General features: G+C 47.3%; 1 protein-coding gene across 10 annotated transcripts in view; it reads right to left on the bottom strand.

Annotated features, from left to right (window-relative positions):
• The window catches only part of EPN1 (epsin 1), a 32,827-nt gene extending 19,070 nt beyond the window's left edge, over positions 1-13,757 (bottom strand). For 4 of the 10 annotated variants that reach the window (XM_083707709.1, XM_083707712.1, XM_083707710.1 and 1 more), the window contains exons 1-3: positions 12,956-13,736; positions 1,752-2,216; positions 639-888 (exon numbers count right to left, since the gene is read on the bottom strand). In XM_083707709.1, the coding sequence (XP_083563835.1) occupies positions 639-888; positions 1,752-1,979 (478 nt within the window). In that variant the 5' untranslated portion in view covers positions 1,980-2,216; positions 12,956-13,736. Of the gene's footprint in view, positions 1-638; positions 889-1,751; positions 2,217-12,955 lie in introns of all 10 variants that reach the window. The other 6 variants (XM_083707703.1, XM_083707706.1, XM_083707705.1 and 3 more) reach the window with 4 other exon arrangements.

Raw genomic sequence — 13,757 nt, 5'->3', positions numbered from 1 at the left:
GGAGAGCTCACACCTCTCCTTCTAACTGCTTGTGCTCGCTACAAACGACATTTGAAAAATTATTTCTATATAAAAATGTTTATCCCATCCCCCTTGAGTTGGGTTTTATATAGTGTGCCTTGCAGTTTGGTTGTGCACGGGGGAGTTGAGTGTATCCTAACTGTATTATTCACACAGCAACCCTGCACAATAACTTAGGCCAGGGTAGCAGATGTGTTGCCCTCCAGGTGTTGTCTAACTCCAACTCCCATTAGCCCCAGCCAGGATGGCTAAGGGTTAGGAATGATGGGAGCTGTCGTCCATCAGCGTCTGGAGGACACCACACTGGCCATTCCTGAGCTTAGAGAAACAGCAACTGTCCTGAGGTTGCACAGTTAATTTCACAGCTATGTAGTGATCTGAGCCTGCTTATACTCCATCCCAGCCAACATGGTGCCCTCCAGATGTTTTGGACTACAACTCCCATCAGCCACCTGGGCAAGCTGGCTGGGGTCTGAAGTCTCAAACATCTGTAGGGCAGCAGGTTGGCAATGGCTGCTCTTAACAGCCACACCATACAGGCTCCACAACCCATCTAAACAGTTTAGGCAATGCTTGCCAGCCTGACTGAGGCCACCCGGCTGGGAATGAGCACTCACCGGTCGCAGTCTGGGCCAGCTTCTCCTTGGTTTTGAGGGCATGGGCCCGCTCCTCCTTGAGACGTTCGTCATCTTTGAGGAGGGCCACTAGCTGCTTGGCCTTCTCCCGCACATTGACTCCCTGGTCCTTGCCATCGCGGTCAACGTACTGGAAGTCTTTTAGCGTCTGGATGGCGTAGATGTTTTCCTTGCATTGCTGCGCCACCCGCTCCGAGCCCGTCTTGATCAGGTATTCCATCAGCGTCATGGCCTGGAAGAAGAAGGAGAAAAACGGGATTCCAGCTTCCAGCACACCTGATCCCTGGCATTGCTGGCTGAATGCCAACAAACATACAGAAGGTGCCAGGATGAGGAAGGTCATTCAAGTATTACGAGAGAGGGAGAAAAGATTGTGCATAATTCTTCACAGAAGCAGAGTGGTGGAAGAGGCCCAAAGCACTAGCCAGAGGGGCTTCTAAAAACGAGATCTAACATTTGTCCAAAACCAAATCAGAACAAATGTTCCAATAAGGCCAGAACAGTTAACTCCCCAACTGGCAGAGACTCTAGTCCAAGGTCCCTGGAGGGACCGCCTTCTCAGCCTTGTGCCAGCCAAGATCCTTCAGCACTTCTCTTCAAAACTTTCACTTGTCACTCTGCAACCATGAGGCTTAAATTTGGAGAACCATTGGAAAGTAGCAACGTCGTCAGTTTCACCAGATATAAGAAAGCTCACACCAAGGAGAAGCAAGCACAGGCAAGGCGCTGGGGGAGCTCAAGGTTTCATATTTCCTTATGCAATGGCAAAGCACTTGCAAAGTGGTACTCACGACTGCTTCCCTGCAGCTGAGAAAACATCTCTGTGCCTTTCTGATCTGGCCTTGCTGCCCCATCTGGCAGTAACCCCCCCCCCAAAACATGTGGTCCGCTACAGGTCACCAAAACCCAAACCCTGCCCTTGTCTGGGAAAAGACTGCCTATCGCTGCTTCACCCCAAGTTACCTGGGCCTGAAATTGAGGCCTTAAACAGGCAAAGGGCACGTGCTACAACTGAGCTAAGTAACCTCCCTTGATTTGGCAGAGCTGCCTTTCATGACCAAGGGAAACTGAATCCACCACCGCCAAGCTCGTTACCTTATAGACATGACGCCAGTTTTTGCCGTGGTCGTTGAGACGCTTCCAGATCATGCTCATGATTTCAGAGAAGGCCACCACGTTGTAAGTGAGGTCTGCGATTTCAGACATGAGGGAGCTGGACGGGCCCCAAGGGTCGTTGGACGTGGCCTCTCGCACCTTGATCTCCGCCTCAGAGTAGTTGTGCACAATGTTCTTCATCTGGCGGCGCAGCGAGGAGGTTGACATGGCGGCGGCTGTCAGAGTGGGTGGCGGGGAGGGCGGCCTCCCCTATCCCCAAGCTTCCCGTTGACGGCTTTGAGACGGGCCCGGCTCACGCCAGGAGAGGTGGCCTCCCGGGTCCCGGCTGGCTTCCCGAGGGGAGAGGCCACCGCAGCCGCCCTGGTGCTGCTTGGCTGAGGGTCCCTAGTGTGCCGCGGGCACCCTCCGAAGCCATCCAGGCATGGCAGCCATTCCAAGACACGCCTGGCAAGAGAAGGAGAGCAACTTTTTAGTCTGTGGTAAGAGAAACGGTCCCCTTCTCCAAGGCTTTGCTGCTTCAATCTGTATCTCTCATTCTGATAACTCGTAAAGGATTCAGAAGGAGCCACCCTCTCCCTCAGACCAAAGGAAGTCCTCTTCCGCCCCTTCCTCTTTTCTAAGAACTCTCCCTATCTTTCCACATTATTCCAGTTACAGATAGGTAGCCGTGTTGGTCTGCCATAGTCAAAACAAACAAAATTCCTTCCAGTAGCACCTTTCAGTGTATCTGAAGAAGTGTGCGTGCACACGAAAGCTCATACCAAGAACTGACTTAGTTGGTCTTTAAGGTGCTACTGGAAGGAATTTTTTTTGTTTCCACATTATATCAAGCTTCTCTGTACATTCTTGAGGGCTAGACACTTTAGAAGCAAACAAAACCAGGAAGGGGGGGGGATTCAGAACTTCTGCTGTTCAATACCCGGGTAAGAATTTCCTGTTCTGGATTGGAAGCAAAAAGTCTCCAGTCCAGCACTTCAAACAGAGGCGAACAACGCCCCCCACCCCCACCCCGGGCAGCCTTCCCCAGACTTGGCTCTCCGGATTACAACCCCCATCGTTCCCAAGCAGCAACGTCAAGGATGATGGGAGTTGCAGTCTAACAATTTTTGGAGATCCAACCTGTTGGGATGTGAGAGGCAGCTCAGAGTGTGTCACGCCCAACCCTGTTTAGGGACGGGGTGAGGAGAAAATGGGGGAAGAAGAATGATGCATGCCATAGCCTCCCTCTGATCAAAGGAGCATCAGGCTCCAGGATCAAGATCCACTATTCAGAACATTTATTTCACATTTTTATTCCATGCTTCCTCCAAAAAGCTGAGGGTGACTTAAATAGTTCCCTCCTTTTATCCTCACCACTGCCTTGTAGAATAGGTCAGGCCAACATACAGCAACCAGCCCTAGGCCACTCCGGAAAACTATATAATCCAGCAAGGAGTTGAACCTGTCTTCCTCCCCTCCCCAATTATTTCATAATGTAACAGGAAAAAACACCCAAATAACTAATAAACCACAACACGCATTGCCAGATAACGTTAGCAATAAGAATATTCCACCAGTCTCGATTTAAACGTATAAAGTAACACAGGCAGGCCAAATGAAATTGGTGATTATAAGCCATGCTTTCAAACATAGAAAGGGCAGTGTGTGGTATTCAATCCACTGGGTGATAGATGGTAGATGTTTGTGTGATCGCCCTAGTCTTAAGTCTAGCACTCCAGCAACTGCACATACATGCATACATACACAATATACACTTTCCTCCAGCTTGCTATCGTCACGTACGGGATTCAACAATCTCTCTCCGCACCTGTGGACTAGGCAAAGCTCTCAGGGTCTCTAGGAAGGGACAAGCTGCTGGGAGCCGAGAGGAGCGAAGGCTGGAAGATGTACAACTCGCGGCATTTGTCCTAAACCCATCCACTGTTTCCTGGAGCCCCTGGCCCTGCCTGACCCCCAAACATTCTTAAACGTCAAAAGGAAGGAAGTCCACATTGCTGAGGAATGAGTCACTGAGGCCAGAATCTGGAAACTTCCACCTTCCACCCCTTTCCGGTTTTTCTCTACGCTGCCTCCAAGCCGTAGAATTCCGAAACAGGCACAGTGGAGGCGGCTGAAGAAGATCCAGTGGGAGAGGGAGGGGTCTCACACCCTGACCCTAAGAGGACAGGCATCTGAGACCAACCCATCATGGCATGCATGCAACACTCAGCTGAATGGAGCTTAGCTTAGTGGCGCTCCTGGCTTAGGAACCAGCGGTTATAAATCATTGCACCAATGTGGCTCCCCACCCACCACCTACTCGTGCTAGTTGGATCAGACTATATTCTCTAAGATCTCAGTAAAAGGGGACTTTTTCAAGGATTCCAAGGGGGGCTTTGTTAAAGATAGCTTGCAATTTTGTAAAGAAAAGTTATTACAGTTGGAAAGAAAGGCCATCCTAACTATTTTATTCTTCAACCTGTACGGGGAGATGGAATAACCCCTGTTATATAATAAGCCACCAAAATGACAACATCCAGAGAGCCACATATTCTACATCCCCAATGTAGAAAGATTTATTCAACATCAAGTTTAGCCAAGCGCTGATTTCTTAACTGTTAAAAGGAAAGCCACTCAGAAAGTACGGTGCAGTGGTTCAGACATTTATTAAGCTTATCCTTTGTCCTTTTCTCCAAGGAGCTCAAGGCAATGGGCTCTCTGCCCTCTCACAACAACCCTGTGAGGTAGGTCGGGCTGACAGGTAGTGACTGGTCCCAGCTCACCTACTGAAGTCCACGGATGAGTGAGGATTTGAACTCAAGACTCCCTCAACTCAAGGGTTGAACCCAGGCACAGCCTACATGATGCCCTCCAGATGTTTCTGGGCTAGAATTTCCATTATCCCTGAAGCTGGGAGCCCAACAATGTCTGGTGGGTGCCCTGTTGGCAACCCCTGCTCTAACCACTACTCCACATTGTCTCCTCTTTTATTCAAGACTGAGTTCTGTTGCTTCAACTGTGTGGAAAGGTGGGTTAAAGCCTCCCTGAACACACCCGATCCAGTGCCCCCCCCACCTGCGTTGTCCCAGTGACTCTGAACTTGGCCAGAACCCCAACTCCAAATAACCTCTTAATGAACACATCTTTGGCAAAGGCCCTCCCTCCTTCACAGTTTCCAAGGACAGCTACTTTTGCTAAGAGAAATGGACCGAAAGCCTCTGGTTACGGGCACTCGTTTCCCCGCCATCATTTTTTTATATCTCCCTTCTGCCCTCCCTTCCTCCTCCCGCATCCCACAGTCTGGCAAGAGGACAGAATGATTACTTGGACTACTAAACAAAGCCTCTGGGATAAGAGATTCCACCCCTGCCAGTGTCTCGCATTTGATGAAAACTCTTAAACAATGAAAAACATGGTATTGCAAATCCAAGTGATGTTTGCAGATAACTGGAGAGAGATAAAATAGTTGACGAGGAAAATAACTGGTTGGATGTGTGTGGGTGGCACTCATGAATTCATTGTGGGAGTTTAGATGAAACAGTGCCACTAAATCACGGTATCCTTACTGTAGACAGCAGGGATTACAATCCAATTAGACTCCAGATTTTTCAAGTTAACCAGCAAACTGACTGCAATGATGCTTCCCTCTCTGACAAAGGCATCTGTCTGAGCCCTGCCTCCTGTCTGTTTTCACTCCAGCCTGACACCATGGAAAACCGCGGCTGCCATCTGGGTTAGATGGACCAGAGGTCTAACTTCATAGGAAAGCATGTGTAGAATCTTGTATACAACACAGAATGCGGTGATCCACGGAGGTCCTAGAAAGAATGTCAGGGGGTTTTTAATTAGCAAGTTGCTAGACCTCATGAATTAAGAGAAAGGCTGCTTCTACGAGTTTATTATCAGTCAGCTTCCTAGTCCACCTGAAATTCTTTTTGCCTTCTTTCTCTCTGGAGGCAAACCCTGACAGTATTACCAACTGCCTCTGCCACACCTCAACATAACCCTTTTAATTGTGATCTGCCTTGCAAGCCAATCTAGACTTGAAAGGGGGGGGGGGAATACATGATGGTAAAATAATGGATGTGCCTAGATATTTGAACGCATGCAATGTCTGCGAGAAGTTTCTGTGCCTTGCAATGGATTTTGGGTACAACATTGAGGATGAAGCTTGGGTAAAACTGTGGAATGAGAGTATAAAATTTACAGCATGAACCACCTTAAAAGAGAATATAATGAAAATGATGTATCGTTGGTATTTGACACCTGTTAAATTGGCGAGAATGTATAGGATGAGTAGTAAGACATGTTGGAAATGTAAAGATAAAGATGGAGATTTTTACCACATGTGGTGGACATGTGAGAAAACGAAACAGTTTTGGGAACTGATTTATAACAAATTGAAAAAGATATTCAAATACACTTTTCCAAAAAAGCCAGACGCTTTTTTGCTAGGCTTGATGGGGGAGGAAATAGAAAAAGCAGATCAAAGGTTATTTATGCATGCTATGACTGCTACCAGAACTTTGTTAGCCCAAAAATGGAAAGTACCAGATTTACCAACAATAGAGGAGTGGCAGACGAAGATGGTGGATTATGCGGAACTAGCAAAACTGACCTGCAAGATCCGAAATCAGGAGGAAACAAAATTCCAAAGAGATTGGAGTAAATTTATGGACTATATAAATAATAACTGCAGAAATTTGAAGACTCTGGCAGGACTGAAATAAATCTTATGACGTAGACTGACTGGATATAAGAAGAAACTGGGGTAAGGTGACTGAAGCAAGAAAACCTGTTGAAGGGAGGGAGGGAAGTCAATGCTCAGCAGACTGTTGGGGAAGAATGTGGGTAAATGACTGTTGAATATTATTGTAATTTTGTTGGTATTAAATGAAAAACCAATAAAAAGCATTTTTTTTAAAAAAAAAGAGAAGTTTCGGCGCTTTGTACTGCTTTAGTCTCTGCTATTATTTGTCTCTCCAGGCTCTTCAGCTGCACATCACTGACCCACATAATTGCTCTTCCCCTAGTGTCGTGCCACTCATTCCAACAGCAAGAAGATAAAAGTCCACCAAGCTTTGTGAGAGCTGCGCTGTGAATGAAGTACCTTCTGAACAGCTTTACATCGAGCAAGGACTTTTCCACATGGAAGCTGGGGTAGTTTGTTCTACACACAGAATTTGATTTTCTTTCTGGCAGAACTTATTTCCCTTGCGCTTTGAAGTGCCCTAACCAGGCACAGATGTTTGCATTCTGTAACTGTGAGGGGAGAAATTTGTACTGGATGTGGAACCCCATGTCCTCATAATATCCTTTAACGTTTCTAGTCCCTAAGGGAGAGACGAAAATATGTGGACAGTGCCTAATAAAAGAAGACCAGTGCACGTGGATGGATTTCCTGCCTTGTTCTCAATCTGGCCATTATCAGAAACAGAATGATACAAAACCAGCACAATCACTAAACTGTTGGGTCTGTATGTGAGAAATGCAAGTTATGCCCTAGTTTGGCCATGAAGAAGCTTCAAGCTTACCCCACCTCTCTGTGCATCTCAGAGGAAGGGCAGGATACAAATAATGTCACAGAGAAGCATACGCAAGCAAAAAACCCACAATAATTCTCTTGAGACCTACCAAAATTTGCTCCTTAGTGAAGCTTACATCCTCTCTCTAGTTCTGGTGGCTGATATACCTGTGTTCTTCAGTAAGAAAGGAGGAGACAGATACAGGTCCAGGGGAGGGGAAGGAAGATGGGGAATGGGATGGTAAACAAACCCTGTGAGGAAAGGTGAAAGGAAGTGGGCATATTTCGTCTTGATATCACTCTTCAAGTATGGATGGAGGCAAAGACTTGTTTATTTGCTGCTTTAGAGGTCCAGACTAGATCTGGCGGGTTTGAGTTACAGGAGGGCAATTTCACTCAAGCTTTAGCCGAAATGGTAAGAGCCACTTGACTAATAATAATAATAATAATAATACCTTTTACATACCGCTCAAAATATAAAAATATCTCTAAGTGGTGTACAGTGGAACCTCGGGTTACGTACCATTCTCCTTACGAATGCTTCGGGTAACAAGCTCCCGAAGTAGAAGTAGATGATCCTGGTTGCGAACTTTACCCCAGGATGTGAGCGGAAGTCACACGCCGGCGGCAGCGGGAGGCCCCATTAGCGAAAGTGTGCCTCATGTTAAGAACAGTTTTGGGTTAAGAACAGACCTCTGGAAGGAATTAAGTTCATAACCGGAGGTACCACTGTACAAGAATCAGTAATCAAACTCTTGGATTATCCAGGGCAGACAAAGGAAATACCTCTCTCTGCCTACAATGCACATCTAAGTCACAGAGTTCAGTGCCACAACTTGCCTTTAAAAGGGTGTGAGGACAGGCAGAAGGAGGGGAGCTTCATCTAACGGAGCCGTCATTGGCATGACATGTGGGCGAACGCTACTGCCTCCATGACCTGCCTGTGGGCTTCTTGGAAGCATCTTAGTCACTTGGGCCTGATCCCACAGGGATCTTCTTAAGTTACCATAACCTAACCAGTAAAGCAACTAATTTGCAACTAAAGAGTGCATTTACACTGTCTGGCAGGGTAAAATTCTTTCCGGAGTTGCTTTTTTCTGTTTCACTTCTCCTTCGCCTACATTGCTCAACTCGCCTGCCTGACCACACTGCTACCCCTGCCCTAGAAATGTAAATGTAGTTAACAATCCAGAAGTGGTCTGCAAGCTGCTTGCAGGCCATGCACCTCTGCCTGTTTAGAGATAACAAGATGCCCAGAACCAAGTGCTGGAACCAACTTAGTAGGCAGAGCAATTTGTATTTGCTTCTTATTTGTTTAGAGAGTAAATATTCATAAAGTGAGTAAACTGCAGGTTTAAAAAGTGTGAAAACAGTACACACAATCAACCAGGTGGGCACAAGTGGGTGGTCTTTCAGCAAAACCCACATGGCGTTCCTGGAGCCATCTCAGAGCCAGCAATAACTTACTGGCGTCTGACATCCAGTCATAGCAACATCATAATATATTGTTACTGGTCACTCCAATCTCTGCCGAGTGATGCATGAGATGCCCGGGGTCTTGGTGTTAACCAGGGTTTTTGTTCCTTTGGAGTGAGGCACGGCAGAGACTGTAGTGTCGTTCAGAAATATGGTTTATTTACACATATTTACACTTGGGCTTTGATGGAGGAAATGCAGAACATTACAAGAGTGTCTCTCGTTTATTGGGAGCCAGGCAGAGGGCCTTCTCGGTAGTGGCGCCCGCCCTGTGGAATGCCCTCCTGTCAGATGTCAAAGAAATAATTATACAACCTTCCATAGACATCTGAAGGCAGCTCTGTTTTGGGAAGCTTTCAATGTCTGATGTGTCGTGTGTTCTTTTATATTCTGTTGGAAGTCACCCACAGTGACTGGGGCAACCCAGTCAGGTGGGCAGGGTACAAGTAATAAATTGTTGTTGTAGATGCTCCCCTCATAGCTTCAGCAAGCTTGGGTCAAAATCAGACAGCCTCTCTCGGCCAGCCTCACATGGAGTTCTCCTCCTGCCCTCTCGCCTTTTCAAACCTTGTTTTTAAAATGCCACATTTCCCCCCTCCAGCCTATGACACCACCCACTGCCCACTTGGAACTCCCCCTTCCCAGCTTACATCATCAAATACCGAAATTCTGAACCTGGTGTTTGTTTCTGCTCACCACCCCCTCATGGGAGGAGGAGCTCACACTCCTCTGCTGCCTGGCACAGGGTAACTGTGCCAATTGCCCATTACCTTCCTTTGTACTACATGATGGTTCTTCTCCCAGGTGGTTCCTGGCCAGGAAACTGAGTCAGCCTGCAGTATTACACTGATAAGCTGTCTCGCACCCAGGTGAAGGCTTCAAGCACTTAGTGATCTACATTTATTAACTGCAGAAATTATTGGGGGGTAGGGGAGGAATCTGGTATCCAAGTCTTTTAGGGGAATCTGTCCCCTCACTCACATCCATATGACCCATGATGTCACAATTTATCATGCTGGAACCCAGAAAATTATTTGTTCGTGGCTCCTTATTTACACAGAAAAACGGTCCTCGGACTCAATAGCTGCATTCAGACAATCCTCCAAACTATTCTCCTGTCTGAAACCCTAGAAAGCTGCTGTCACTCTGCCAACAATGTTGAGCTAAATGAACCGATAGTCTGACTCAGTACCAGGCAACTTCCTCTGTTCCTATCCTGAATCTAGCCACTATCTGACAGTGGGTCACACTGATTTAGTTTCAAAAGATTATATATGTTGGCTTAACATGCCAAATTTAACCTCTGTGTGTGTGTGCTTGTTTGTTTCCTCCTTTTCTCTTTGACAAGACTCAAGGCAGCCTACAGATAAAAATAAGAACCACTAAAAACATAGAAAAGACAACAATTTAAAAACCATAAAATAAACAATACAGTGGTACCTCGGGTTAAGTACTTAATTCGTTCCGGAGGTCCGTTCTTAACCTGAAACTGTTCTTAACCTGAAGCACCACTTTAGCTAATGGGGCCTCCCGCTGCCACCGCGCCGCCAGAGCACAATTTCTGTTCTCATCCTGAGGCAAAGTTCTTAACCTGAAGCATTATTTCTGGGTTAGCGGAGTCTGTAACCTGAAGCGTATGTAACCTGAAGCGTATGTAACCTGAGGTACCACTGTAATGTTATTTTAAAAATATGTTAGTTTTATTATTTAAAAAATTGTGGGTTGTTAATTCACCTTGTAAGATCACCTTCCCATTTTGTGTCTAATCTATTGCTTGTAAGCCGCTCTGAGCCCGGCCTTGGCTGGGGAGGGCGGGGTATAAATAAAAATGATGATGATTATTATTATTAATCAGCTAGTAAGCATACATAGCCAAAATCTCACAGGCCCCAATGAAAGCTGGCAAAAGAAGAACCAAAGCAGAATTGTGGGTCTACGAAAGGAAACAGGAGCAGCCAGATGGTGGAATGCACTCCCAAGAATTTGCCTTGAGAAAGCAACACAAATTTATAGTGCTAAAGCAGGAGCAAAACATTATTATTATTTATTAAATTTGTACACTGCTCTTCATCCAAAGATCACAGGGTGGTTCATAACATAAAAAAACAAAAAGAGAACACAAAATACATAAAAGCAAAACAGTTAGGAGTGACCCTAAAATAGTTCAAAGTCAGATAGCTGGAAGATCAATTCTGGTCTTACAGTTCTGTACCTTTGCCTGCCCCAAGACATGCATCTTTCCCAATGACCATTAAATCTCTTCTGTCTCACCTGTCCAATCCCAAGGTGCCTGCCCTACCTTCATGCCTCCTCTAATTTTAAACAAGGCCTTACCACTGCAAGATATAACATAATAATAAAAAAGAGGAACTTGGCATATGCACAGAGCACCTTTGCTTTGCTACAAGTGCCCACAACAAAACCACAGGGGCGGCTTCTAGGCACTAGACCTGGAGGAGTGAGGCAGAAAGCAGGAACAGGCCACGCTCCAATTTCTCTTCCTCCTCCTCCTCACCTTGAAAACTCAAGCACCAGAACAACAAGCTCTGTGGCAAAGCCAGCGCTGATAGGCAAAGGGTCCCACTCCTGCATCCAGGATGAGAACCAAGCTAGAAAGTAAAGAAGTAAAAAAAAAGAAAGAAAATCCAGCTGTTTATACAGGCAGAGGACCTTGCTTGGATGAAAGAGCAAGTGGCCAAAGTATAGCCTCCCCCGCCCCACCCAAAATTGCTTCAGAAGCAAAGATTTCACAAGGAACAAGCTTAAGCTTCCTGTAGCTCTGAAAAGCTGAAAAATCACACAATATTCCCTTTGCTGGAGCCTACCATTCCATCTCCAACAATAGCCAGCCATGTGTCCCAGGGCAAGCATCCCCTGTTGCTCATCCACAGCATCTAGTTAACAAAAGGTATGTTATCTCTGCCAAGGGAGGTTCCATCATCATTATTGGCTAGCAATCTCTGACAGGATTTTCAGTGAATGTAGGAAGAACTCTAAAGGATCAAACCACAGGCCTACCTAGCTCAGCATCCTCTCCCTCTCTCTCACTCACTCGCAGGCTTATGGGAAGCCCAAAGCAGGACACAGGTATCTTTTCACTCTCCTGCTTGCGATCCCCAGCACCTGGCATTCAGAAGCATACAAATTCTGATCCTGAAGCCAGTACAGCCACCCTTTGACAGCTTTATCCTTTCCTCAAGTTGCCTGGCTCATTGGCCACATCTTCTGGAAACAAATTTTGTAGTTTGCATTGCGCTAAAGCAGCGTTGGAAACTCAAATATATAAGTTTGGTACCAAATGGCACCTTAAACCTCGCATACTCGGACTGTCTATTTGCTGGAGGTCGGACTAGATGACCCTCAGGTTCCCTTCCAATGCTACACTTCTATGAGCTCAACTACACTGCTTGACTGTAGCTTTCTCTTACAACAATTCACTTGCCCCAATATGCAAGAAAGAGAAACACACAAAGAGGAAATGGAAATGGTATTAACTATGGACCAAGGCAGAGGTTTTAAACTGTGGTTGCCAACCTGGCCCCCAGAAATCTCCCCGTAGTCGCATTTGGATCCGTCCCAGTAGCAAAACGTGCCTGGGAAATTTTGAACACTGTGCTAGAGCCACCAAAAAGCAGCACATTTTGTAATGAACATATAGCAGAAAACAGTATTTATTTGCTGCTCTCAACCAACTCCCAATCAATTTCTGTGAATTACTTTTCTAGTATTTCAGAGAAAAGAGTATAATTTATCTTTCTTCTCTCTCAACACCATTCATAATTTTCTAACCTCTACCAGGTGCTCCCCTGAGACCTCCAGGTATTGGGCAGTATATAAATTCAATAAACAAAGATAAAAATAATAAAGCCCCACTATCAATTTGCTGGAAGTCAGCAGGTGCTAATCCTTCTATGTTAACCAAGAACAACGGAATGAATTCCTTCCCAACAACTTGGCAGCAACATAACTCATCTTGCATTCACGGGGCCGGCCTCACTCCAGAGATGCCAGAGAGCACTCCCACTCACTCTTGCAAGACACGGCTGTCCCGTGAGCTGATCTTGGGTGGTTTGAAATGAAAGGGCAGAAATGAAAACTAACAGCCCGGAAACAGGAAAGGGCACAAGGGTTGCCACCACACAGCCTCCTGGCTGGCCTCCACCACTTCCCAGCCATGTTCGTCTACAGACAAGCAGCCACTCACCTGGGCACAACGATCTCGGTGTCCCTTCTTCCGCAGATCTTCCGGGCAACTTTCTCTTGGTTACACTTTTATGAGCCCCAGGTCAGTGGAGGCTCCAGGCGAGCGAAGGGGTCAGCAGCAATATCACCCCCAAGAGCCTCAGGGTCCAGAGAAGGTGCTTCCGCCTCCCCACTTCCCCCAGCCAGGGGGCATCGCCAGGGGTCTCCTTTGGAAAACGGGGGGATCTTGACAAGTTGGGGGGTTGCAAGGGCCGCCGGTGGAGGGAGCTTGCCAGGCCACCGAGGGGGGGATTCAGGAGTGGGGCTTTCCCGGGGAACGAGGCCAAGAGGGGTTTCCAACTGCGATCGTGAGGCGGGGGGCACTTGGATGTGGTAGGGGGCTGGGTTCAAAGGTCACGCAGGCAGGAAGGTCAGATATCACTCCGGGGCCGGCGGGTCAGAGTTCAGAGCAGCTTCCTTGGGCAAAGGCTACCTGGGGTAAGGCGTCACGCTGGATTCCGGGTCAGGCGGGCAGCGGAGACGGAGGGAGCGGGGAGAGGCGACGGCTCCGTCCCTTTGGAGAAACCTCGGCCTGGCCCAGCCTGAGGGAGGACTCCGCCCCGGACAACCTCGTCTCCCTGGCAATGCCCAGAGATCAAGGGAGAGGGGGACCGCTCTACCCCAGCCCCTCTCTATGGCCCTCGCGGGGGCTCCGGGCCTCTCCCGGCGGACAGGGTAGAAGCGGCAGCAGTGGCAGTGGCGGCGGCAGCGCCGGGAGGACTCTCCGCAAAACGGAAGCGGAAGCTCACCTCCCGCAACTTCCG

The sequence above is a fragment of the Podarcis gaigeae genome (genome assembly GCF_964106915.1).
Source record: "Podarcis gaigeae genome assembly, chromosome: 13".
Classification (NCBI taxonomy): Eukaryota; Metazoa; Chordata; class Lepidosauria; order Squamata; family Lacertidae; genus Podarcis; species Podarcis gaigeae.
Note: the sequence above shows the minus strand (reverse complement) of the source record. Positions and strands in the feature narration are given on the sequence as shown.